The 27,100-nt window shown below is 54.5% G+C and overlaps 2 protein-coding genes across 5 annotated transcripts; one reads left to right on the top strand and one right to left on the bottom strand.

The window, feature by feature from the left end:
* Positions 1-481: 481 nt before the first annotated feature.
* Positions 482-3,916, top strand: GALK1 (galactokinase 1). The gene is made up of 8 exons (XM_042883795.1): positions 482-646; positions 795-984; positions 1,264-1,383; positions 1,692-1,827; positions 2,248-2,429; positions 2,500-2,650; positions 2,792-2,954; positions 3,348-3,916. The coding sequence occupies exons 1-8, from the start codon at positions 482-484 to the stop codon at positions 3,417-3,419; spliced, it is 1,179 nt and encodes a 392-aa protein (XP_042739729.1). The 3' UTR covers positions 3,420-3,916.
* Positions 3,563-26,727, bottom strand: ITGB4 (integrin subunit beta 4). Of its 4 annotated transcripts, none has more exons than XM_042883792.1 (41): positions 26,132-26,727; positions 23,673-23,764; positions 23,465-23,547; positions 22,682-22,783; positions 22,158-22,362; positions 21,688-21,784; positions 21,431-21,602; positions 21,032-21,295; positions 20,424-20,513; positions 20,215-20,337; positions 19,916-20,083; positions 19,625-19,701; positions 19,281-19,492; positions 18,751-18,854; positions 18,550-18,648; positions 18,052-18,178; positions 17,826-17,945; positions 17,570-17,676; positions 17,293-17,326; positions 16,666-16,854; positions 16,346-16,449; positions 16,047-16,105; positions 15,535-15,558; positions 15,314-15,462; positions 15,057-15,236; positions 14,387-14,535; positions 13,998-14,202; positions 13,244-13,404; positions 12,466-12,646; positions 12,208-12,345; positions 11,367-11,549; positions 11,034-11,165; positions 9,865-10,065; positions 8,831-8,989; positions 8,123-8,296; positions 7,234-7,383; positions 6,570-6,758; positions 6,221-6,376; positions 5,747-5,911; positions 5,323-5,436; positions 3,563-4,926 (listed from the first exon to the last, which is right to left on the bottom strand). In XM_042883792.1, exons 1-41 carry the CDS (start codon positions 26,134-26,136, stop codon positions 4,784-4,786), a joined length of 5,586 nt encoding a protein of 1,861 aa, XP_042739726.1. In that variant the 5' UTR covers positions 26,137-26,727; the 3' UTR covers positions 3,563-4,783. The 4 variants fall into 4 exon arrangements, with proteins under 4 accessions (XP_042739726.1, XP_042739725.1, XP_042739727.1 ...); XM_042883791.1 differs by lacking the exon at positions 26,132-26,727 and adding an exon at positions 25,701-25,792; XM_042883793.1 differs by lacking the exons at positions 8,123-8,296; positions 26,132-26,727 and adding an exon at positions 25,701-25,792.
* Positions 26,728-27,100: the final 373 nt, after the last annotated feature.

Genomic DNA, 27,100 nt, shown 5'->3' with positions numbered 1-27,100 from the left:
CCCGGCCCGGGGGGGGCGCACCCAGCTCAGGTGTGCTGCTCAGCGCGTGGCTCAGCGCGTGTGACACGTCGGCATAGATCTGTAGGTATGTGGGAAGAACATAGACGTAAGTGTGTAGGTATCTATTTCTGTATTATCGTATTCTCTATCATTATGTATATATTTGTATATAGGTAGAGGAATATTCATACATACATAGATATATAGAGATACGTATCTCCATACACATAGATATACAAGTGATAATAATATGATAATTAAGTAAAAATAAAGCATAGAGGGGTATGGATATGGATGTGGATCTGGGTGTAAACAGACATAACGCATCTATAGGGGCGCGCGTCTCGCACAGGGACTCGCGTTCTGCCGTCCCTCACATCCCCGGGTTCGAATCCCGCCGCCGCCGCCGGCTCCGATCGGGGCCGGGAGCAGGGCGGAGCGGGCAGCCTGTCCCCGCCCGGCGGGGAGGAGCGGAGAGGCGATGGCGGCGGTGGCGGAACCGGGTCCGTGCTCGCTGCTGGCGGCCGCCCGCGAGGCGTACGAGGCGGCCTTCGGTGGGGCGGCAGCCGTGGCTGCGTGGGCTCCCGGGAGGGTCAACCTCATCGGCGAGCACACCGACTACAACGGCGGCTTCGTGCTGCCCATGGTAAGGGAGGGCCGTGCCCCGCATCAGCCCCCCGCCGCCACCCGAACGTGCCCTGCGGTGTCCAGCGGGCTGTGACCGGCTGTCCCTTGGGGGACACCGCCGGGGACGTGGCCGTGGGGCTGGCGCCGAGCACGTGTGCCCCTCGCAGGCCCTGCAGCTGGGCACGGTGCTGGTGGGTTCCCCCACGCAGGACGGGACCATCTCCATCCTCACCACCGCGCCGGGGGCGGACGAGCCCCATAGGGTGCAGTTCTCGGCTCCTACTCAAAGCCGCCCCCTGAGCCCGGGGCGACCGCATTGGGCCAACTACGTCAAAGGTGTGATCCAGCACTACCGGGGTAAGGTCAGAGCCTCTCGTGTAGGGTCACACTCATAGCACGGGGCTTCAAGTGGGCTGGAGGCTGGTGCACACCAGAAGTCCCTTTGGAGCATCATGTTGCCGCCCCACAGCTATTGTTGGGACCAAGCTTTGGGGGAACTGTGTGACCACAGTGGTCACCATGCATTTAAAATGGGACGTTGAAGGGGCTCTCCCCTCTGCCGGGATCTCCGTGGGGCAGGGCAGCCCCAAGCCCTATGGGAACTCACAGCCCATGTCTTCCCTTCTGTTCCCACAGGCGGTCCCGTGCCGGGTTTCAATGCTGTGATCTCCAGCGATGTTCCCCTGGGTGGTGGCCTTTCAAGCTCTGCCTCTCTGGAAGTGGCCACATACACCTTCCTGCAGCAGCTCTGCCCTGGTGCGGCCCCCATTTCTTTGTAGGATGGGGTCGTCCTTGGGGAGGTCCTGGGGAGATGCTGCAGTGGAATGAGGCACAGGTCCCACTCGAGCTGCCCATGTCCCTAGAGCCCATGGGTGGAGCATTCCATCTGGAGCATCTTCTCCCCACCCTCATGTCCCCAGAAATGCAAACCTCATCCTGCAAGGCTTTCCCCACATCCCATGAACTGAAAATCCTCCCAAGGGAGGAACGAAGGCTCAGTGCTGGGCACACTGTGTGGTGCTCATCCCATCACTGCTCACCTGCTCCTCTCCTCCCTGCTACAGACGATGGTGATTTGGTGGCCAAGGCTCTGGCGTGCCAGCAGGCAGAGCACACATTTGCCGGCATGCCCTGCGGGATCATGGATCAGTTCATATCAGTGATGGGCAAAGAGAACCACGCGCTGCTCATCGACTGCAGGTCAGCACCTCCTGGGCACCACCTGCTGGTCCCATGGCCGTGATATACACACAGCCATACAGGAGCACTAGGAGGTGTTAACCCCCAACCCATAAGCCCACTGTGGGGCTGGGGATAGCCCTCAGTGTCCAAAAGACCCATTGGAGCATCCAAGGAAATGGTTCCTCCTTGTGGTGATTGCCCAGGCAAAGTCGTTATGGTCTATGTTTCCAACCCCCTGCTGTGTGCAGGGTCGCCAACCAGCAGCCCAGGCTGCCCAGAGCCACATCCAGCCTGGCCTTGAATGCCTGCAGGGATGGGGCATCCACAGCCTCCTTGGGCCTCCTGTTCCACTGCGTCACCACCCTAAACCACACAGACTTTGACCCTGCTGGGTGCCACGTGGCCGCAGTGGGGGTGGACGCTGTCACCTCCCCGCAGGTCCCTGGATGCTGTCCCCGTCCCGCTGCGTGATGCCAACCTGGCTGTCCTCATCACCAACTCCAACGTGCGGCACACACTGACGGGCAGTGAGTACCCTGCGCGGCGGCGCCAGTGCCAGGAGGCAGCAGCAGCACTGGGCAGGACCACCCTGCGGGATGTCACCATGGCCGAGCTGGAAGGTGGGCACGGAGCATCCGTCGGCTCCAGGCAGCGTGGGGTTTGCTGTAGGGTTTGTGTGTGTCTCTGCAGCATCCAGGAGCCAGCTGGATGAGGAGGTGTACCGCCGTGCCAGGCACGTGGTTGGTGAGATCGAGCGCACGGCGCAGGCAGCACAGGCACTGCGGGATGGGGATTATGTCACGTTTGGGATGCTGATGGTGGAGAGCCACAACTCCCTGCGGTGAGGATGTGACGGCACGGGGCTTTCTACATTTTCTACACAATGTGATATGGTGGGGGGACAACCAGCTCGTGGCTGCAGGTTGAAACGGGATGGCTGTAAGGTCTCTTCCAACCCCACTGTTCTGTGTGATCATTGTAGGGATGACTATGCTGTGAGCTGCCCGGAGCTGGACCAGCTGGTGGCGGCAGCCCTGGAGGTCGATGGGGTGTATGGCAGCCGGATGACAGGGGGAGGCTTTGGGGGCTGCACTGTGACACTGCTGGTGGCCGAGGCTGCAGAGAGAGCCCAGCAGCACATCCAGGTACATCACAGCAAAGCGCCCAGAGATTGACTTAAAGCTCCCCAAACCACCCCTCAAGGAGATGATGCCAACCCCAGGTGATGATGGTGAAGCTGAGATCCTAAGGCACTCAGGGGCTGGGGCACCCCATGTCCATTGATGCTCTGAACTCTCGGGGGGAAGTTTGGCATCTGTGCTGACTGCAAAGCACCGCAAAAAGATTTTATTACATTGAGAAAAAGAGCAAAAGGTGCCAGGTGAGCTTTGGGGCGGCTAAATCCATCTAGGGAACAATAATCTCTAGGCATTGAGGAGCTCAGTGCTGGTAGCTGCAGGCTGGGAAAGTTGTTAGTGCAGTGAGTGCATGCTCCTGGCATTAGGGACCTGCACTTACTGCTCCTCCTGTGCCTGTAGGAGAAGTACAGCGGCTCAGCGACCTTCTACATCACCAAACCCTCCGATGGGGCAAAGGTGCTGCCCTTGTAGAGAAGCCAGCACAGCATCCCTGCTGGGATCACCTCCTTCCCAAGGAGCACGAACACCTGGAGCGCATCTTCCTCCATCTGCTGTTGGGGGTGGAGGGCTTGGTGGGGGAATAATGTAATTAAAACAAAAAGGAACAGGCAAACTGTAGAGAAAATATTTATTGAGTGCACAGAGCTGCTGTTGGGTTGACCCGAATCACCAACAGCCCTGGGGACCAGGTGAGAATTAAAAAGCAATGACACTTGGGGCACAATGCAGCCATGAGAGCACACGTGTGCACAGGGAGTGTGTGCTGCCAGGAGCAGCATGCTGTGCTCTGCTATGGGCAGAACAACGTTTGGATGGATCCATGTGGATGCTGCAAAGGGGCCTGAACTCATTGTTCTCAGTGCTTCTCATCAGCCTTGGTCCAATTGTATCCTCATCACTCTGCATAGATCTCGTCCACCTCCATTTTTTGTTTTAATATAAAATAATAAAATACATTTATATATTTATATTTATATATATATATACTACCAAAACTGTACAATATTGTATGCAAAAAAAAAAAAAAAAAAAAAAAAAGCATCAGAGGCCATCATAAGTAGTGCTATTCAAATGGAAGGGTATGCTTTGCTATTGTGGTACCAATGTTAGCAGCAAAAGACAGACACAAATAGGCACAGTAAGAAAGCAGATGTCACCTTGACCCACTACCTTGCAGCTCTTGTATAACAGAACAGAACAAAACCACCATCTCCAGCAGAGAGCCAAGCTGCCATAGAGCCCAGGCCAAAGATGGAAATTGTAGAATCATGGAATTATTAAGGCTGGAAAGACCAATAGGATCCTACAGTCCAACCCCAACCCATCCCTACCATGTCCCTCAGTGCCACATCTCAACAGTTCCTGAATGGCTCCAGGGCTGCTGACTCCCCCACCTCCCTTGGCAGCCTGTGCCAATAAGTGGTGACCCTCTATAAATCAGGATCTCGTCAGCAGGGATCCTTTCAAAACTGAGCACCTGAGAATAAATCATTTTCTTTGATTTATCTGGGGAGAATGAAGACATGGAGGAATATCTGCAGCAGGAGGTGTGCTTGGATGGGTGGGCATTGAGGAGTGGTATTGGAGTGAGCAGTGGTTGCTTACGGAGAAGATCCAAGTGCATTCTGCAGAACTGAGGCTGCAGAGCAGGATGGGGAGGATGAGTCCTGCAGGGTGAGCACACAGCTGGTGAGCCAACTGTGAGCTTTGAGTGTGCAGAGCTCAAAGTGCCACAGAAGGTCTGGAGGAGCTGCCCAAGCACAGTCTGGGTGAAGCCCTCCTGGATGGTCCTACAAAGCTCTGTCAGCCCCAATGGAGTGTCCTGCTGCCCCAGCTCAGGCCTCATAGAACTGTCTCTCCACCTGCTTGGTGAGGGTCCCACTGGATGTCACAGTGCGGCTGATGAACTCTTTGGTGACCTGTTTGGTGAGGGTGCTGCTGGCACTCTCCACCCTCTGGGACGTCATCAGCATGCCGTCTGCAACGAGAGGATGGGTTCATGGAGCCACACAACATCCCAAGACGGAAAGGACCGTGAGTCCAATCCCTGGTCCCACACAGCACCACCCAAACCCTATGTTGGACAAGAGCCCCAATGCTCCCTGGTCTCTGGTGGTTTGGGGCAATGCCCACTGCCCTGGGGAGCTGTTTCATGCCCGCCGCCCTCTGGTGCAGAGCCTTTCCCTAACCCCCCCCGTCCTCTGATGCAGCTTAGGATTTCCTAACAGCTCCCAAACTTTCCATCTTGCAACATGAGCCTGTGAGTCCTTGAGCTTGAGGGGACAACATGGGGCAGCCACAGTGACGTGGCTGAAGATGGTCATCACGTATCTCTGCAGGAAGAACATGGTTCAGATCTTCCTCTGGTCCCTACCTGAGAAGTGGGGGTCCAGAGAGGAATGGCTGATGCTGGTTTTGGTGGTGTATTCCATGGGGAAGTTGTACACCTCTCTTGTGTACTGCTGTCCTCCAAACTGTGAGAAAGTTCCTAGGGAGAAGAAGGGACAGATGAGCCAGGACATGGCAAGGAGCTTCCAGCATCTCAACCCCGCTCAGTGGGGACCAGCAGTAAGCTCAGGAGATTTGTCTTGCTCTCATCCCCCACATTCAATGCATTTTGCAGGATAAAGACAGTGCTCACAAGGCACAGCATTGCCTTCCTTATGGAGATTATGGAAATTGGAATCACCACGAGAATGGTGGCTTCCAGAGTGGTTCAGAAAAGGAGCCCAGAAGGCACATTCCCTGCTCTGAGAGCTTTCTTATCTCTGCATTTCCAGAAGGACGTGGTTCTGTACCTCCATCTTGAGATTCGATGGTGATGATGCCTTCTCTCTCCGGCCCAACACCTTGAGTGGTCTTGGCTTGCACTTTGAACTTGTATGGGACGTTCTCACTCAAGTGGGGCACAGTCAGGGTCGTTTCTGGATTGTCACCTTCGACGTAGATATTCCTGGGCTCCCCTAGTGCACATACATATGTGACAGAAGTGAGAGTCTCCAATGAGACTGTCCTGTGAGCGTCCAATAAGAATGTGGACATGCAAACATTCTCCACTGCTGGCTGATGTCTCAGCTTTCCCTAAACACTGTGCCATACACTGGCAGTGCAATCGCACCACCCAGTCCTGCTGTTTCAGCACAGCGCTGACCTTCAACCAATAACCTCCATGGGATTTGGGCTGCACTGAGCTATGGGTCAGTCTTCCCACCATTTCTGTTATACTGCCTTTGCTGGAGGCATCTTGTTCTCCGCACAGCCTGACACCATACCTCCTCCGTGCAGCATCTCGCAGGTGATCATGTAACCCAGGATGGCCCCGTTGGGTTTGCGTGGTCTCTCCCAGCTGAGCTGCAGGGAGTCAGGGCTGAGGGCAGTGAAAACCAGTGGTCCGGGGGCACTGGGTGTGCTCAGCGTGAAGGGTGAACCTGTGAGGACATATATGTAATGAAGCAGGGAGGTCTCAGCCATTTGGAAAGCTAGAAGAAAGTGAATTCCCATTTCTAAATGAAAGGAAGGAAAGGAACACTTCAGGATGAGTTTAGGGGGGAGAAAACAGCAAGGCCAGTAGATAACCACAAAGACATCAGTGCCTCCTTCCCTGCTTCCCATTCACCTCACCTGGAACAGGGCTGAGTGGGCTCTGTGGGTCCACCTGGGACTCTATGGTGATGACTCCTTCCCTCTCAGGGCCCCAGCCCTCCTCGCTCTGTGCCTTCACCTTGAAGATGTAGGAGTGGTTGGGCAGCAGGTTCTCCACAACCACCGAGTTCTGGCTGGGGTTGGGTATGGTGAGGCGGTGCACCTCTCCTGGGACACACAGGGAACAGGGACATCAGAGGGGGGTTGCGGGCACAATGACAGAGCCGTGACTTTCTCCTAAATCCTACTTCAAATGGTCTATCCAGAAAACTGAGCCAGAGAACTTCCTCCCAAACCACCTCCATCACACCTTGCCAACCCAGTGGGTAGTGCAGGACCAGATGTTGCTTGGGAGCTAGCATTGGCTTCTTGAAAACTTGGAGATTTTCAGTACCAAAGAGAACCACGTTTTCATGAACTGCCCCCAAGTTTCATGTAAAAATATTACATTCTTATATTCCAATCCTTCTTCCAAATCCAGCGTGATGACAAAACCTTTGACTGAGATGATGGTTGTGATGGAGGTCATCTGGGCCACCCCACAGCCCAAGCAATGACAGCAGGTTGCCAAGAGAAGACCTGGCCAAGATGTCACCACCAGAAGCTCCCAGCACCCAGATGAGCCCTCTCCTTGCCCACTGACCTCCGTTGAGCAGCTGGTACTGCACGCTGTAGCCCTGTACCTCCTTCTCACAGTGCGGCTCCTGCCAGCTCACCTTCAGTGAGGTGGGCCCCAGAGCAGAGAACACCAACCGTGTGGGGATGTCAGGGACACCCAGTGGAAACCTGGAATCTGAAGCAAAATGGGATGGTCACAGCAGGAATTTGGGGTTAATTGGGTTGGGTGAGAGAAGGTGGCAGCACACGCAAGCGTGGGATGGTCCTGATGGTCCAGGGAGAACGCGGGGAGAACGTGGGGAGATGTCGTCTCTGCAAGCTAGTCTGTCTGGAGGGGGACTCTGCACACCTACAGGGATGTCCTGTGGCCTTGGGGTGCCACCCTTGCATAGGAGAAGGCAAGGTAATCTTCATGACCTTTGGCCAGGGACCTGGTGCTGTGTGTTGCCCTCTTGGCTCACCCCAAAGCTCTCTGTCCAGTCTGCCAAATGCTTTGTGGACATCTTCAGAGCGAGCACAGCCCTGATCTACACCTAAATCAACCCAACACCTCCAGGGACTGCTCAAGGCCGGGACCCACGTTCTCCCCAGGAGTTCTCCAAAAGCCTGTGGGGTAAGAATGAGAACAAGAAGCTTGTTAGGAATGAAGAGGAAAGGGGCGATGAGGTGATCAGCTCATTAGATCACAGTGGCAGCAGTGGTGAAGGTTAATCAGCCCACATGGCTTCGCACACAGCTGAAATCTCCTGCAAATGGAAAGGTGGTGTGATGGAGGCTCAGCCAGGTCAGGAGGTAGATCAGTGTGGCACACAGAAAGCCATGAGAAAGGGTTTTTGGGAGTAGCTCACAGAGGGCCAGCGGTGTGGCTGGTTATGGGATGCATGACTGGAAGGAGGCACTGGACAAAGCTGTACCTATGTACTTGCAAATCCCCGCAGACCCATCAGTCATGATTATAGAGTCCCGACAGCCAGTGCTGGGGTAGTAACCCTTCACCTTTACCCTGCTCCTGAAACCCACGTCCCTGGGCCGTGGGATTCTCCTCCCAGCATCTTCAAGGATGGGAGAAAGGAATCTCCCTGAGTAATCTACAGACCAGCATAGGGGAAGAAAGAAAAAGAAAAACACCATTGAAGACGTCAGAGTGGGTTCAGCCCAGGTGCTGACTCCTGCCCAGAGAGAAATTTCTAAGGATTACATTTGAAGTTTTTTCACAACCTCTTGTCAACACCAGTTTGATGTACATGCATGGAGCTGAAAGGGAATCATGCTGCTAGACATAGTAAGGGGCAACAACATAAGCTCTGCAGTGTGGAAACAAGGATGTAACTCCTGTTCCTGAGTCAGAGATGGGCACCCTGTCCAGAGTGGTCTGGAAGCAAAGCAGCCTTACCAAAGCCCTAGCACATCAGTGGTAGAATAATAGAATCATAGAATCATTCTGAGTTGGAAGGTACACATAAGGACCATCGAGTCCAACCTCTAAGGACACGAGCTGCCATTTCTCTGATTCATCAGCCCCTTTGGCTGCAAACACAGCCCTCACTCCAAAAAGATCTGCAGGGCATGGATCCGAAGGTGGTCATGGAATGGAAGAGCAGCCCCCACCACCTCGTACTCACCGTGCCCCGACATCATGGTGGAGTAGTCTCTGGTCAATGAGGAGCTCCCCATCACCCTGTGCTCCTGCTGCACGTGCTGGTGGTAGCTGGTGTTTGCTGTCCTGGTCAGCGTGCTGCTGCTGCCGGAGAAGTAGTCCATGCGGCCATTCAGCAGGTGTTCTGTGAAAAAGGGCACATGTAAGGGGCCTGGCTGAGGGTGGGCTTCTGCTCCAGGCTCCATGGCTTTGCCTTGGCTTTGCCCTGGCTTCAGTTGCTCTGGCAGGTCGTTCTGGAGCTCTCCGTCTTGAACAAATCACCCAACACGATAAGGGGGAAACAAATGGGTAAACAGAGACGCTGCCCTACACCAGCACCAGACACACATGGTGCCCAAGGTAACTCCAGACCTCGGCCTCACTGGGGCACTGCTTGCAGTTCTCAACACGTTCCCTCACATCTCTCCTTTGACGCAAGCGCAGGTTTATAATTTCAGGTTCAAAAAGAAAGCAGAAGAAGAAAAACAGCCTTTTATGGAGGCGGTTTCTCCTTATCTCTCTCTGGATCCCATCTCAGTTGGATCTAAAAAGCAAACTGCTTCCTTGTTCTGGTCCTTGGCAGATCCTCAGCAGGCCAGGAGAGATCAGCTACCACAGAATCATAGAATCGTTTGAGCTGGAAGGAACCCTTAAAGGTTGTCCAGTCCAAATTTCTGTTTAACAGTCCAGCATTTCTACCCCAGGAGCTCAGGGCGCTTAATTAAGTTGAGGAGCTGCCTTTGGAGGCGGTACTTTCCAGGCATTGTTTGAGTTTGCTTGAGTCTTGAAGGTCCAGCCTTTTGTAGAAGCAACTTGCTAGCAGGCTCCCAAGTCCATGCCGAGATGGGGGTTACCTTGACACTCGTGAACAGACACACTGAGACTCTACAGCACGTGGACATCATGCCAACGGGAGGACAGGCACATAAGGGGGAGGAAGGAGGCTGACCCAGCCGCAGCCCCCTTGGCTCAGGGCAGGACGAGACAGGACACTCAGTGCCATATGAAGTCGTCCTTCACCTGCTTGGGGCCGGGGGGTCCCGCTCCTCATGGGGCTGCCCGTAGCCACGTCGCCATCCTCCTCACGGAGGAGACCCTCGGTGTCCGAGGAGAAGTGGCTGCTGCCAGAAAGGCGGGGAATGGTTTCAGGTGGGAGCCTCCAGGTGATGCGGCGAAGATCCAAGTCTTCTCCCAGCAGCGGCACGTATTTCCATCGGGAGCCTTTGGGATAATGTAAGCACCCGTGTTGGCATGGTCTAGAGGGGACAGAGCGGGACACCAACCGCCTTCGTGCTGCTTGCTAGGAAGGGGAAGGGGAACAGCACCCGTTGGCTGGTGAGTTCAGGTGGTGCACCATCACATCACTGGTAGATGGAGGGAACATGACAAACACAGTGTGCCTCAACCCCAGGGCTGTTTTCCAGCCCTGTGTCCATCATGACAAAAAGTGAGAGCTGAAGTCCCACCATACGCCTATCACGAGCAATCTGCTGCACCAATCCCCTGCTCAGGAGAGGCTTCATGCTCTGCAGCGTGCACGCAGGATGGTCAGACACTTGGTGTTCCCATTACTTCTGCTCTCTGGGAATTGCTTCTGGATCCCAGGCTTTGGAGAACTCCCAAGGAAAGACCCTCCAGATCCCACTAATTTATGGCCAGTCTTACCCTCCTTGTCCCAGTGCAGTAGACAAGGGAGCCAGCCTCATCCTGAAAGCTAAGCGATGGAGGAAGAGATGAGAGGCCACAGGGATCCAGTGGGATCCAATTCCCTGACCAGTGCCTCCCTGTTTCCTGGTGTGCTCCCTCCCGTTGGCTTGGCTGAGACCTTGAACCTCCAAAGGACTCAGAGATCTGTGCTTTGCCATCTCTGGTTGGCTAACAGTAATTTTCTTGGTCCATTCAGACAGAAACAGACAAGGAAGATGAACACAGAGGGCTACGAAGAATTTCACCACCCCACACTGAGATTTCTTTTTGCCTCCTGGCCAGAACAGGTGGTCCTATTTAGGCTAACATTAGTCAAGTGTTCCCAGCTCCTGTGCTTTGGAAGTGCTGATCTCCACCAGCTCGGAGATGATTCGGATCTCCCCATCTCAGTGAGGAGGAAAAGAGCAGTGAAGCTCATTGCTGAAAGCTGTTAAGGAAAGCGAATGTTAGAAGTGACCTTTGCAAAACCTGGAGCAACGTACCTGAATCATCAGAGACGCTGGGACGCTTGCTGCCAGCTGGAGTGCGAAGCACGTCCGTGCTGTACATCAGGTAGCTGTCGTAGTCCTCCCCTCCTTCAGCATCAATGATGGGGACATCTGGAATGATGGGGACTGGAGGGGAGGTGGGGAGTGCCGTTAGACACACAGCTCACAACCACGCTGGATGCACCGCGCTCAGGCCTTCAGCCTTCACCAGGGTGAACGGCACAGTGGAGAGGGCAAGGGTGTGGAGGAGCAGCTGGGTGATGAAGGAAGCCCCCCAGCACTGCTCCTGCCTCCACTGCCCCCCATCCAGACAGGGCAGCAACTCACTGGACATGGGACGCTTGGGCTGCGTAGCGAGGTTGATGGTGGCTTCTCTCTCAGGTCCCCAGCCAGCACCGTTCCTGGCCTTCACCATGTAGCGGTAGGGCTGGGACTCCCGCAGGTTTTCTATCAGCACCATGCGCTTCTTCGGGTCTTCAACCAGCACCTTCTTCATGGGGCCAATGGGGACTGAAAGTAGAGGTACACATATCCCCCCATGAGGTCATGAGGCACAGAGAGCCCCACAGCAGCACATCCTTGGACAACAGGATTGATGAGTTTTGATGTCAGGACACAGCTCGACTCAGGGACAAGGCGTAGAGGCTATCTGGGACGCTCATAACAGGCATGACATTGTCTTGGGGAAATTCCCACACTGAATGCTCAAGTCAGCCTATAGCAGAAGTCTCCTACTACAACCATAGATATAGGTCTAGACCTATGAACAAAGTTTTAAACACGAAAAACAGCACAAAATACTACAGAAATGAATGAGAATTGAGAGTACTCATGGCTTTGCAGGATTCAATCCTAAGTTACGATTTGCTGCGCTCCTTCTTCCTAGAAATGACACCTTATCCCAGTTTTCACAATAAACATCCTTGGAGCCCTTTTGGTTCTAGAATTATAGTCTCATACAATCATTTAGGTTGGAAAAGACCAGTAAGATCACCCACTTCAACCATCAACGCATCCCCACCATGCCTACCAACCCACATCCCTCAAGGTGACATCTATCCTTTCCTAGAAAACCTCCAGTTTTCCTGCTGCAACATGGGACCCGCCCAGATGCGAGAAGTGCACTCCAACTGGTAGAGCTGCCCTGGCAAGAAAACAAGCAACTTACCATTTTCATCATTAACGAGTCCATAACTGACTTCATAAGCTGTGATCACCCCATTGGTTTCTGCAGGCTCAGCCCAGCTCAGCTGTGTCACGGTGGAAGACACGACATTGAAAGCCAAGCGACCGGGCTCACTGGGAACTGTAATGGCAAGAGCCAAGAGGCCGGGTTACTCCAGCTAGGAGCAAAGCAATCAGGAGCCTGGAGCTCCATAAATGGCAGACATATGAGCACAATTTGCTGCTACATAGAGAATCTCACCACTCTCCAGCGTGCGGCAGTGTATGATGTCAGAGTAGGCCCCTTCACCCATAGCATTATAGGCACAGACTTGCATCTCGTAGTCGCAGAAGGCGTAGAGGTTTTTCAGTGTTGCCCCTGGTGATTTGACATCCATGACGTTGGCTTCGGATTCGGGGTCACCCTGCACCCAGTATTTCACCTGACAAAACAAGTGATAGCTATAACTCCTTCAAATCTTCACTGTGATAGGTGAGGAATTCCTCATCTCTTCTTAGATCTGTTCTTAGGGCGGTGTTCAGCCGTCCAAAATAGGCGTCAGAACACTTTGTGGTACCTCCAGACCTCACTGTCTCATTTGCACCACCTTCCAGAACAGGTAGGTGTCTTTTGGGGCCTTCCCTGCAATGTTGCCCAAAGGTAAGGGATGGAAAGGGGGATGAGCCCAGCAGGAAACTTTCCTGCAAGTCTCACATCCGCCCGAAAATGGTCATCAGTGTTGGAGAAGTATTGGCACAGCTGCCCAGGAAAGTGGTGGAGTCACCATCCCTGGAGGTATGAACTGTGGAGATGTAGCACTGGGGGACGTGGTCAGTGGGGATGGTGGGGGTGGATTGGGGCTAGACTTGGCGATCTTAGTGGTCTTTCCAACCTTAATGATTCTATGAAAGGAACCAGGATGGAAGAACTCGCTCCCTTCTTTGAGTCTCTTCTCCCCATCCCTTCAGCATGAAGGAGTATGGCTGTGAGAGCCGCATGACAGGACCCACACCTCTCCTGGTATCCACACACTCCTCACCTTGTACCCCAGAGGTTTTCCCGTTGGAGGAAACCAACTGAAGTGGATTTCTTTGGAGCTCAGGGCCTGGGCACTGGGATTAAGGGGTGCACTCAGGCGGCCTTTGGGAGACTGGGTGAGCTGGCCCATGCCAGTCAGTGGGGGGACACCATCCACCACCTCTGTAGACACAAGGGAGAGAGAACACATCAGTGCCAGTCCTCCAAGGAGATGGAAATACAAGAAATGGGCACCTTCCTGGCACTGCCTGGCCATTCAGCGTTACTGAAGGATAAATATCCATCATAGGGGAGGGAGACTGAGGCCACTGTGATGCCATCCCCCCCAAACCATGCAGCAAGCTGGCATAAAGTCTGGCTTTGATCCCCCGATGTCCTGCACCACCTACTTCTTCTCCCAGTCTTGGAATAATTTGGCTTCCTGCAGTTGGAAATCTTCAGCTTGGCTCAGTCTAATGCTGACCACCTCTCCCCCTATTTTTACAGCTTTTAATTCAAATCCCTAAAGGAAAAAGAGTGAAGAATGCACTCTATTTCCTTTTTCAGTACGGACCATCCATCTTCTTCCCACCTATACTCTCTAATGCCTCTAGAGGGAGACCCACATCCACCGGTCGGAGCTGGACGCTGCTCATCGCAGCTCTTAGGGGGAGGAGGGAGACTGGAGCTTCGTGGCACACTCCAGGTGAACCGATCCTGCGTGGGGTCAACCACCTCCTGCTGCCATCGCCCAGCACCTGGCTGCCAGCCCCTACCTGGGTCAGCAATGGTCACCGTAGCCTGGGGGTATCGGCCAATCTTGGCCCCATACTTGGGATGGAGGAGGTCGATGGCAAATTGCTTGACCTGGCGGTTGTGCAGGAGGGTGTCTATCTCAGTTAGCTCCAGCAGGGAGACTTGCACTTCCTTTCGGGTCTCCCCGGGCTGGAAGACCAGGTCACCTTCTGTGAAGACGTAGTCCTGGAAGAGAAAGGAGTAGTGCATGATTACGGCCCACAGCAGCCACGAGATGGTTCTCAACCTTCGGCTCTCCCTTCTCCTGGCCATATCTCCTTTGAGCCCAGTTCACTGTTTCTCTGCAGGTTGGTTCCTTTCTTGGTGCCTGCTCATTTCTGCCTGCCCAGGTCAGGAGCCCCATCCTTACCCTGCCTTCCTTGGCAGTGAGATCTCGGGTCCTGTAGGTAACTTGGGACCTCCCGTTGTCTATGATCTCCCGCAGGACAGGGATCTTGGCCACCTTATCAAAGCGGCTGTGGGAATAGGCTGGCTGCAGGAAGGTGATGAGGCTGCTGGCTGGAAGGGATAGGAAAGAACAGATGTGTTAGTGCACTAAGATTCACACTACAAGTGCTCAGGGAGGGAGTTCATAGAATCGTTGAATCATTTGAGCTGGAAGGGACCCTTAAAGGTTATCTGGTCCAACTCCCCTGCAATGAGTGGGCTTCACCAATCTCTTCTCCCTGCTCAAAACCACCCTATGAGAAGCAGAAGCAAATCACTGGGGATATTCACCTGCTGCCCCAAGCACTGCAGGGACCTATGGCCAACCCATGGAACTCTTGCCATGGAATTAGTAAGGGGTAAACTGTGGTGGTCAAATATTTTGGTCTCTGTCACTAGGGGTGATAACTTTTCTTTCTATGCTTTAAAAGATGCTGTGGTTTAGACCCCAGTACCTGAAGACAGCAGTCTCTGGCTTGTGACCTATGGGAGCACACAGACTGCACCTTCCTAACAAACCACAAGTCCATCTGGACATGGGATACACAGATACAATCTGCCCTTTGTCTCATGCCATGGTCATCGTCCTTCACCTTGTTCCTTGATGATGGTGATGTTGACGATCCTGCGTCCAATCTGTGCGATGCCAGTGGGGACATCAATGGCCTCCACCTGCAGCTGCTTCTCATCATCATCATCCTCCCTGATGAAGAGTGGGACGCGGACATCAACCAGCTCCACAGCTTCTTGGAATTCCACCATGCCGTGAGCATCTGGGGGAAGGGACAACAATGGAAGGTGGGAAACGTCCCCACTGCCCCAGGACACAGCATCGGGCTCTGCTCCACACCTTGGTCAGAGGTCACAGTGTAGTATCCTGGTGAAACCTTCAGGTCATTGAAAGCCTCATGGGAAACGTGCTTCTCAGTGACCTTGATGATCTCTGTCTTGGCAGAGCGAGGGGCGGTGAGCACCGTGTCCACAATGGTGTGGTCCTGTCTGGAAGACAAGAGCTGAATGAGGTTTGCTTGCTGCTGGAGAACAGCATAGAAGGCTGGAAGATCCACTTACCTCTTCCCAGAATTGGGCTGTACCCTGGGAGGGGGAGAAAGAAACAATCAGAGTGAGTAAAACCTTTGGGGAGACAAAGTTCTGCGTGAATCACAGCCCTGCACATGTCTGAGCTGCAGAAGCTGCCCTGCGGGCTGCAGCCATAGGGACCAATGCCAACCCATCCTACAGAAACAACGGCCCTGTTTCATGTTCCCTCCTGTCAGGCTGCTCCCTCCAGCCCTAGGTTTCCCAACGCAGTGAGGAACAAGCCCACGGGGCACCCACAGCTGCTCAGAGCCGCAGGGAGGGGATGGCGCTCCTTGCTCAGTGCCAGCATCCCCATGCTGCAGCAGGCGCTTCTCGTTGTGCACAGGGCTGAATTTTCCCACTGAGCACCATGTGAGCACTGGGAATGGCTCACAGACCACGCTCCATCCCACACCACAGATTTCACACCCTTCCCATCACTCTTGGGCATTGGCCCTGGGGTACCAAGACCCCGAACAGAAGGTCTTTCCACAGCGACCCACCTGAACTTGGTCTGCTGGGGCTTGTAGCAGCCTGGGATGTGCTTGTAGATGTCGTCCAGCTGTAGGAGCAAGAGGGACTTTGTAGATGTACATCACCCCGAGCCAAACCCAGTCCTCACCTCTTCCCCCCACCCAAGGCAGGGATGACCATACAGTTGTCCCCAGGACACAGCTAGAGGCTGCACCTGGAGCAACCCAATGCAATGCTCTGATAATCCTGAGGATCTGTGCTTTCTTTCAGTAAGAGGGAAAGATCACTTCTTTGAAGATTCCCATCCCCATGGTGCTCAGACTCTTACATTCTCTTCCACTTCCTTGCGCAGCTGCTCACACTCCCGGCTCTCTGGCTTCACCAGGTTCTGTGTGAAGAGCCGTGTCAGCCTCAGCGACAGCCCATAGGGAACTGGAAGAAGAAATTCCCCACTCTGACAACCCAGCCAACAGCTGGATGCATGGCGTCCAGATCACATGCTGCCAACAGCTAAATCCCACCCAGCATCAGCCCAGAAGACCTTTGCAACGCTTTTGGAGGTGACATGATGGCTACTGGGGACAACCACTGAGGCTTCACGTCCTCCACCATCTCCTCCAGGCCCCGTTCCTCACGTCTGTCACTTACTGAGGTCCTTGGGGTTGAGGGCAGCGTGGGAGGTGAAACCCTGCTTGTGGACGTTGTTGTTGATCTTCCAGCGGACGGTGTCCCGACCCTTGAGGGATCCACTGCGGACCATGGGGGTGTCCAGGTGGTCTGAGGACATGAGGCTCTGGCGGAGCATGTAGTGGTCCTCCTTAAAGCCAACAGTGCGACCTGCAGAGCAGGAGCAGAGTTGAATAACCATAAAATCGTGGACTATCCCAAGTTGGAAAGGATCCATGAGGATTATTGTGTCCAACTCCTGGGTGCAACGGATGCCAAACATCAATTCCCCAACAGCAGGGATTCGTCCTGGGGAATCTTCCACCAAGCTAAGGGTATTGGGAGCACAGTGGAGCCAACAAGTTGGTGGCAAGAGTGGGGGTGTCCAAGAATGGGGACAGCATGCAACCCAGCTTGGAGAGCCAGCAGGGGGGGTCCAGTTGGGGAGGGAGGATGAGCAGTATCTTTTCTCTGAGGCTCTGATAAGACACTGCCCCGATTCATCTCCCAACTGAGACAGGAAGAGGAGGAGGATGCCTATTTTTGTGTATCCCCCCACACGAAGGCAGTGACCCCTCAGACCCCTCTCCCCATTCAAAGGGCTCCTACCTCGTGCACAGCAGGGGAGCAGGGCCAGGCAAGCCTAGAAAATAAATGACCAAACACACAGTCACTCTGTAGTCAGGGGTTAAACTCCCATCTTCAATTGGGAGGATTTAGCGCTGGAGTGAGGACAGAAGGGGCTCTGGAAGATGACCTTAACCTGGCAGCCTTTTAGTGGGGGAAGTCACACTGCAATTCATAGCAGTGGTGCTGGATGTCAGTCAAGAGGCAGAGCTGATGCTCCAGCTACAGTGGAGGTGGGCTGGGTTTGGATGTCACTCACCTTGCAGCAGGCGCAGAACCTCCAGCACAGCAGCAGCAGCAGCCCCAGGAGCAGGATGAGGAAAATGAGCAGTGGGATGAGCCAGAGGAAGCTGCCAGGAGGGCACTCTGCAAGCAACAGCAGCATCAGCAGTGCATCAGCAGTGCATCAGCATCCGAGGGGGATGTGAGGAGCCAGGTTCAGCCTGGGAGCGTCTCTCCCAACGCTGACAGTGAGCAATGCTGCCCAGGGAGAGCTCTGCCACTTCTCTGCTCACCTTTCTTCTTCTGCACCTGGACGGTGGCATTGGGGAGAACACTGGGGTCTCCCTCCAGTGTGTAGTGGTAGGTGCAGTCATCCTCTTCATCCTGGAAGGAGCAGTGCTCATTGGCCTCCTCTGCAAACAGATTGGGAACACCATCATCAGGCTGTGGCCACCAGGGTTAGCACCCCCCCAGGCCATGCACAAGGTGGACAGATCCCATGTCTCTGCATCTCAGTACCTTTCTTCAGCTCCTCCACCATCTGCACGTGGAGGTGGCATGTGCTGCAGTTCCCCTTCCTGTTGCCTGTTCCCCAGGCCTGGCACTGCACACAGTCCCTGATGCTCTCACACACGGCCTGGAAGCCCTGGGCAGAGGCAGATGGAGATCAGCCTTGGGGGAAGCATCACACCCAGAGCAGGCTGCAGAGATGCCATCCCCAGTACTGCAGCACCCACGTTAGGTGACCTTCCCAAAATACAACTGAGCTATCTTTCTTCCCAAGGGATTAGCAGTGGGGAAACTGAGGCACTGAGCCACGAAAAGAGTTTTTTGCCTTGAGGCAAACCTGAATAAAGCAATAGTCAAGACCTCTGCCGCATGCACACCCTACACACACTCAGCATCCACACTGCTGGGGAGCTGGAGGGCATGGCATCCCCCCAAGCTCTGCACTCCTTCCCCATCACCCTGGGAAGGAGAAGTGAGAAACCCAAAGGACCCCATGCAGATCCTCACCAGGGAGTAGCTGATCTCGCAGGTGGAGCTGGTGTACAGGGATGCCTTGTCACAGATGCACCGTCCGCACTCACACCTCCCCTGGTTGTTGCAGATGCCCTGGGGGAGCAGAGGGGACGGTGGGTGTCACAGAGCATTCACACACAGGCCATGACACCAGGTTTTGCTGCTGGGACATTGCTGTGGGTGCCTGGGACATACCCCCCTGCTGTCAATGCAGGTGTCATTGCTCGTGGGACACTCACAGCCAGGGCCCTCCCAGCCGCTCTCGCACACACATGCGCCCTTGGAGCAGCGACCACGATCTGCAAGGTGAGAGGAGACGTCACTGCATGGCACCCCGACATGGGCTGCATCCCTGAGCCTGGGTGCAAATGGAGTGCCCCCATCTCCAGGCACATGTGCAAGTGTAGAGTCCCCCAGACCCATCATGTTCTTCATCCTCATGTCCCAGTGCCACCAACTGGGCTCACCGGGACCTGCAGGCACTGAAGGAAGGGATCATAGAATATCCCTTATCACAGTATATTCAAAGTTGGGAGATATCCATAAGGATCATAGAATATCCGAAGTAGAAAAGGACCCATAAGGATCACAGAATATCTCAAGTTGGAAGGGATCCATAACAACCATAGATTATCTCAAGCTGGAAGGGACCCATAAGGATCATAGAACATCCCAAGTTGGAAGGGACCCATACGGATCATTGAGTCCCACTCGATGGCTCCCACCGTTGCAGAGGAAGCCGGAGGTGCGCGGGCACTGCAGCACGTCGTATTGGCAGAAGTCCCCATCAAAGCGCTGCATCAGGTCCTCAGGGTAGCACTGACACTTCCCACAGAGACATTCGCCCCGACCTGAGCATGGCTCCACATCCCCAGGGCGGATGCAGGCTTCATTGTTGAGGGATGAGGCTGGAGAGCAGTCACACGTGTCCCCTCGCCTGGGGTGACATGGAGAAGGGTGGGAGCAGAGCATGGAGACTGCGCCCGGGCAGAATCCTCAGGGCATGTGTGAGCATCATGCTGTGTCCCCAGACATGGCAGAGGGACACGAGGCTCAGTGAGGTCCTTACCAGCCTGCATGGCAGATGCACTGCCCACAGATGAAGTCCCCGTGAAAGCTGCACTTGGGTGATCGGAAATCCGGTTGCTGTAAGGGCATAGATTAGAGCTGCTGCTGGGTGGGCTCAATTCCCCCACAGACACCTCAAGCATCAGAAGGCAAAACCAAGGGAAAAGCTTTGCCCATGAAACTGAGTTTTGCAGTAGGATCATGCACACCATGAGCTCAAAGCAGCATCCCTGAGCCTCCTGACCCGGAACACCAAACCTCCTGCCCAGGGCCGAGCAGGACCAGTACATACCTGCTCACAGGGACACACGTCGCACACGATGGAGGCTTGGACTTGGAGGCTGTCGCTCAGTGAGGTGGGTTTCACATGGATAATGCCCTGCCGGTCCTTCTCAGGGAGGGTGCAGACGTGCTGCCCACCAACGTGCTCCAGAGCCTTCACCCGCACCTGGAACTTACCCTGCAGGGATGGGGCAGGTGGGTGAGCCCAGAGGAGTGACTCCATCACCGAATCCCAGGAGGGAGGAAGCTGGGATGTGCCAGGAGCTCAGCCCTCCCAGGGACCTGATTCTCTGTGATTCTGTGACCTACCACTTCCCCACGGGTGATGTGGAAGGACCCAGATTCCGTCTTTTCATACATTGAGGAGATGAATTCCGTCTTCAGGGCCTTGGGGACAAAGTCAGCTCGGATGTCCATCTTGGAGCGGATGCGCTGGGTGGACAGAAGGAGATCATCAGCCCTACTGAAACCACATCCCACCCTGGGAGTGAGAGCAAAGCCCTGCAGAGCACCGTTACCTCAAAGGCTGTACGAAGCAGTTCCACTATGTTGGATGAGTCCTCCTGCAGTACCCCTATCTCAGAGATGGGGAAATATTTGTGCAGCTTCTGCAGAGAAAAAGGGGCACACTGAGGTATGGCACCATGGTGGCAAGTCCAGCCGTTGCTGCTCCTTAGCACTGTCTGAGGCAGTGAGCCTACAGCTCTCCTTAGCCCAAGATCGGGGTGATGCTTTTGTTCATGGGCTGCTGTGATCAATAGACAAGATTTTAGTAGAAAAAAATAAAAATGTGATTTTAGCAGGAAAAAGAGGTGGGGAAGTGCTTAGGAAAAAGGGGTCAATCATGTATGTCCTTAGGGATGTTCTCAGCTCAGCTTGAGGTCTTGACCAAGGTCTTAAGGTCTTATTGCTCTCTGGCTCTGTGTCTCCACACGAACAAAGGAGACTCCTAGGAGCTCAGATTCCTGCATCCCAACAACACATCTTGGGGCCTTTCACAACCCAAACCAGAACTTGAGACACCACGACACAAATTCAAAGTGACAGACATTGCTTCAGCACTTGGGAACCAGAGAGGAGCAAGAGATGGTCCTGGAAGAAAGATGATCCCATGAAGCTCCCTCACCTCATAGTAGCTGTAGGAGTGGTTGGTGACAGCAAAGATGGGAATGATGTTGTGCTGACCCAGCAGGCGCACCAGCGTGGGCACCGAGGGGTAGTCCTGCTTGGTGTCATACACATAGGTGCCATGGGTGTCCAGGTGACACTCCTCATCATTCCTCGCCAGGATCCCTGCCAGGACGTTGGTGCCATCAGCTTCGTAGTGAAAGGCTGACTCGGTGGAGAATACAAGCAAGTGTGTGCTGTCCTTCCTCCAACCAATCTTGTCCTACAGATGGGGAGAAAGAACCTTTACTTCTGAGCCCACCACACAGCAATTTTGGTCATTGGTAGGGCTTGGAATACTCAGCCCATCCAGACCAGAACCTGACCATTTGTCTCTCATCTCCCCAGCCACTGTCACCTTGCAAACAGCAGTCTGCAGGATGGCATCAAAGCCACCCTCAGGTGCATCCAGGTTTCCAGAGATGCGTTCCTTCCTGAGCTCCTGGCTGAAGTAGTTGATGTTGTTGGTCAGGCGGATGACGTTCTTGAAGGAGAAGGGGGAGTCAGCGTTGTTCCATGGCTCACGGAGCCTATGAGAGAGCAGGAGGGCAAAGAGACGTTCCAGCAACCTCAATGGGGAGCTGCATACCTGTACAGCCCCCCAGCCTTACTCACTTCTCGGGTCTCATGTCTGTCTGTGGGGATGAGACTTTGTCCACAAACTTGCCAAAGCCGATGGTGTAATTGGAGGTGAGTGCTTGCAGGAACTCGGCTGGGAGAGAGGAATAGATGTGAAAGAGGATAAGCCCACTGCGTTGCTGCTCCACAGAAAGGTGCCCTTTCCTGGGTGCCATCTATGCTGGTCACATCTCAGATTGGACCCCAGGGATTTAAACTCTTTGGGCTCAGATCTTGTCTTTTTGAGGTAGAAACCTACGCCACTTTCGGCAGCTCCTTTCCAAGACAGGAGCTTCCAATACAACCCATGCCTACAGGCTCGAGGTGCCAAAGCCACTGCACAGAACAACCCCACAGGGCATAGAGAGAACACATGATGGGCCAGGAGGGATCCACCCAACAGAGCAGCAACAAGAAACTAATAAAAGGTTTATCCTGGCACGGAACCCTGTGCTCCCTGCTCTCACCCAGGTTTTGCCCCATGCTCTTGAGATTATCCAGGTCATCAGACATTGAGTAGGAGAAGTCCATCAGGATGTAGAGATCCACGGGGCTCTCCAGGGGCTGGAAGACGTCCATATTGAAGCTCATCTCCTCCCCAGCCCGCAGCCTCATGAACATGGCCTGGGGGGCCACCTGGGTCCTCTGCAGGAATGTGTTGATGCTGATGTTCTGCAGGGGAAGAGCGGGGTGAATGGGATGCACTCCACCTCTTGTAGGTAGGTAACTTATGGTGGATGCCCCAGTCTTGGTGACACCCAAGGTCAGGCTGGATGGGGCGCTGAGCACTGATGGAGCTGTGGGTGCCTTTGTTCATCGCAGGGAGATGGACCAGGTGGCCTTTGAGGATTCCTTCCAACTCAAACCATTCTATGAATCTATGACCCCACTCCCTGCCCTCAAAGCAACAATTCCCCCATGCCCATATATGCCCAGCTGGGTGCCTTCCCAGACGTCAACATCTGGAGATGGGGGTCCCTGCAGTGCCCACCTGCTGAGTGTGCATCTCGCCCCTCGTGTAGACGATGCCGGCCTCCCCACAGCCATAGCGCAGCAGGTTCTCCCGCAGGTCACAGCGTGGCTCCTCAAAGCTCTGCATCATTATGAGAGCCGTGTTAAGGGCACCAAAATAAGCAAAAAAGCAATAAATAAATAAATAAAAATAATAATAAAAAGGTGAGAAGTATTGGCACAGGTTGCCCACAGAGGCGGTGGTGCCCCATCCCTGCAGACAGCCAAGGGCAGGGATGGGCTGTGAGCACTGATGGAGCTGTGGGTGTCCGATGGCCTTCAGGGCCCCTTCCAGCTCCAACCATCCTGCGATTCTATGATTCCATACTCTCGGCAGGAAGGGCACAGTGGAATCCTGGGTGAGTCAGTTGGACCTGGTGAGCCCTTCCTTGTAGGGCAGAGAGATGGAGACAAGTGTTGCCCAGAAGATCCAGTGTCCCCTAGAACACTGGGGAATGGGAGCACCTGGGATACAGCTCTCCCTCCATCCTATGGGCAATCCCTGTATTGGGATACCTGAAAAATTTCAGCCCTGGCCAAAGGGCATTCATTGATAAATTCCTGTATTTTGGAAGCTTGCCCCAAACTTTCCCTGCCTCCCTGTAGTCAGTGTTTGAGTTAAGGGCAATCCACATCTCAGAGCTTTGGGTCTGCAGCCAGAGGCTGACTCCATTCTTGGGTTCCTCCCCTGGATTTCCCAGTGATGGGATGCAGGGTGCAGAAGCAGCTGGGATCACAGCCCCACAGCCCTGCCTGCCCTCACCTCCTCGGTGCAGAAGGAACACTCCTTGGCCACACGGATGCACTCGGTGCAGCTCTTTGCCCGGCTCTGCACACAGCGGTTATCTGGAGGGGGAAGATTGCAGCACAAGGAATGCAGAAAATAAATAAGGATGAGAGGTGCAAAGGCCGACCCTATTCCCAGGGAGTCGGAGGTTTTGCTGGGGCGGATGGAAGAAGGCTGCACTCACTTCTGCTCCGTTGGCCAAGAATGGTGGTGCAGAGCAGGGCCAGCAGCAGCAGCCCCACACACGGCCCTGGCAGCGTGGCCATCCTCTTCCTCCTGCAACACATGAGGTGCTGAGCAGTGGAAAAACCAAGGCTGGGGGGGAAATATCCCAAAAGGAGACAGTGGTGTGCCTGGGAGAGCTGGAGCATAGGCACAATCCGTGCTCTGAGCAGGGCAGGGCACAGCAGCAGAACCAAGAGCAGCCCGTGCTCCATGCAGGCTCATGCAAGAGACTTCTGTGCTGGAGCAGAGTGGCTGCCACCCCACTGCCACCCCATTGCTGGGCAGAGCACAGCGTCCTCCACACACGAGAGCAGCAGTGTTTGGATCCAGCCCTGGATTGTCCTGGGAGAGAGCAAAGCGTCCACCTGCACCCCCCCCACAAAGCACAACACAGCGCCGTCCCTCCCGCTATTTCCTATTGCAGTAAGAGTTTCCAGGATGGCCGAACAACAAACAGAGGGTGAGGTCTTGGGAAATGCCAGACCCAGAGCTCTGGGCTGCCCGGAGCTGTCAGGAGGCTGCGTGGTTTGGAGAGCACTGGTGTCCCTTGCACAGATTCCAGGAGAGCCCACAGAAATATACTGAGTGCACAAAGCTGTGCAGGTGCAGAAGTTGTGGCAGCAAGGAGTCCAACACGGCACCAGTGCTGGGATTTCTCTCTGTGAGTGCTCACATAGTAGCTGGATACATGGCAACAGCCCCATTGCAGAAATAAGGAAAATTCTCCCATTCCAGGGATCAGAGCTCAGCTCAGCCCTGTGGTGCAGACCCAGCTCCTCTCCTGCCCACGAGGCCAGGCAGAGTCATCACGGCACTCCCTGGCCTTTGGGTACACCGACGCAGTTACGTCCTTTAGAGAGCTGAGATAAGCAGCCATAAAGCACAGCTTGGTGTTGACATCCTGGTGCCCTGTGCACTGCCAGCTTTGAAGTGTTTGGTCCCACCCCACATTGCCAGCAATCCGTGCTCAAACTAAAAACAGAGTAAAGTAGCTGTAACGTCATAGAATCCTCTGAGTTGGAAGGGACTCCTGAAGGTCCTCTAGTCCAACTCCCCTGCCACGAACAGACTTACTTAGGAAAAGGTGCTGTGCTTTGGTAGGGTTTTCATGACAATAAAAAAGAAATCGGCTCAATTGGGAAGGATTAGGAGACAAAGTGGAGCTGATCCCAATGGCACAAAAGCAGCCAACCTCTCCCCAGCCACATCTCCTCCTGCTCTTCTTCCTCTGCCCCCAGTCTCCATCTCTGCCTTGGCACAGTCAACACGCAGCTCCAGAAAGCACTGAGGAACCCCTGGGCTGCACTGCTCACACCTGAGCCCTCTTCCAAAGGAACCACTGCAGGAACAGTGTGGGGACAGGCTGGGGCAGCAGAACCTGTCCCCACCTTCCCTTGTCAGCTTGGTGCTGGGAAGGATGAAGCTGCAGCCAGCACTGCCCTGGAGCACATAGAGGAAGAGGGCTGAGGAATGGGAACCCAATGTCCTAAGCTCCGTGCATACCCTCCTCATAGGCCTTCATCTGCACAGCTTGAAGGTTGGGATGGGCGCAGCAGCCATCTGCTGCATTTAGACTTATGAAATACCACTGGGGACAGGGCTGTCGGCTCACTTCAGGGACGACAGCCTCAGGGTATCCAAGCACCCAAACACACCCTCCTCCCAAACAGTGATCCTGTGTGTCACCTCTGTCCTCTGTTTCATGCGACATTGGAGTCTGCAGGAATCCAACCCAGCATCAAAGCAACCCACGGGACTGGGGACAGCATGTCAAGGGCCCCAGCACTGCCTGATCCCACTCTGCAGTTACAGACCCCCCTGAGGTGCAGTGGGACCCACAGCATGGAGGAGGGGATGGTGGTGGGAGGCAGCTGGAAGAGCACCCAGTGCTGTGCCAGGGAGAACCCAGCGCCCAGGTGGGCAACACGCAGAGACCTCACAAAGCTCAGGAACCACCAGAACAGACCCCCAGAAAAGCACCACCAACCTGACCCGCATTTCACAGGGTTTGCAGCCAGCGACCTGCTCTGCAAAATAACCTCCGTGAGCTCTTAGCCGTGCCTCCGCAGGAGGACTTTCCTCTTGTAACCTTTGAAACCTGGAAGGAACTGTCTCCAAAAGCAGCAGCGCTGCAGGCTGTGTGCAGTCCCAATGGCACAGGCACGGCCCCCCCCGGGCAGCTTTGTTCCACCAAATAACTTTAGAAAGGAAAAGCGCTTTGCACAGCAGAACTGCCCAGGCACGAGCAGCACAGCCAGCAGCAAAAAGGCAGCAGAAAGCACGCAGCTATCGCTAAAGGAGAAGGGGAAACGCACGCAGCTGAGCCCACCTGCCTTCATCCGCCCCCGAGTCAATCGGCACCGCCAAATTAAAAACAAACCCAACGCCACGGAGCTCAGATGAATTAATTCCACAAACCTCATTAGCGCCGGTGCTGACAGCGTCCAAACCTCCGCCGTGACCCGAAGAACAGCACCCACACAGCGAGCCAAGGAATTCCTCCAACAGCAGCAGGGAACACAGTGCTCCGCTGCCACCGGCTCAGCTCTGGGCTGGGCCTTTTCTTCCTTTTTTTTTTTCTCTTTTCCCTTTTATTCCCTCCTCTCTATTTTTCTGTCCCCTTTCTCTTTCCGGTTAAACGCCGATCTCCGTCCCGCAGGGCTCACATGCCCAAAGATTGACCTCGTTCTCCACGTTCCTCCATCCCGCGGTGCCCAAAGGTGCGAGCCGAGAGCTGAGCCCCGTGCCCAGGTGAGGCCGGGCTTTATGCTGGCCAGGTGGGAGGGGGCCGTGACTCAGTGGCTGGCATTCCTCCGCGCTGTGCACACCTGTACAGGCAGGCACAGCCCCGCAGCCGCCGCGCTGCCTCCCCCCGTGCAACTCATCCCCATCCCAAAGGAAAAAGGCTGAGCCGGCAGCAATCCAGCCCTGGGAAAGGGCTGCGTTTGCCACCGGTTGCTTTATTGGTGAGGCTCAGGGCTCGTCCCTCTGTGGCACTGCTGCCCAATGAAGGCAAAGGTTGGATGTTGGAGCTCTGATCCGCCCAGCAGTGGGATTCTTTTTGCTGGGAGAAAGAATGAAGCTTGAGTAAGTGGGAATAAATGGGTTAACCAGGAAAAAGGAGGATGTGTTTGCACCGTCAAAAATCACAGCAAACGGGAAACAGGGGAAACCGAGGATGGCACGGGCACTCGAGCTCCAGCGTTTCCCTGTTTCTCAACTCTCAATTTGGAAACCTCAGTGTTTTCCTTGCACTTTCAGAGAGGTCACTGCTCAGATTCAAAGGAAGAATCTGAATGTGCAAGGTTTGGGGGCTGCCTGCTTTGCTTTTAACCACTACAAATACTGAATGCAGCATCACTGCTGGGATTGAGACACTCATGCTAC

This window comes from Lagopus leucura, unplaced genomic scaffold (assembly GCF_019238085.1).
Source record: "Lagopus leucura isolate 7727_CA_CO unplaced genomic scaffold, USGS_WTPT01 Super-Scaffold_100040, whole genome shotgun sequence".
Lineage (NCBI taxonomy): Eukaryota > Metazoa > Chordata > Aves > Galliformes > Phasianidae > Lagopus > Lagopus leucura.
Note: the sequence above shows the minus strand (reverse complement) of the source record. Positions and strands in the feature narration are given on the sequence as shown.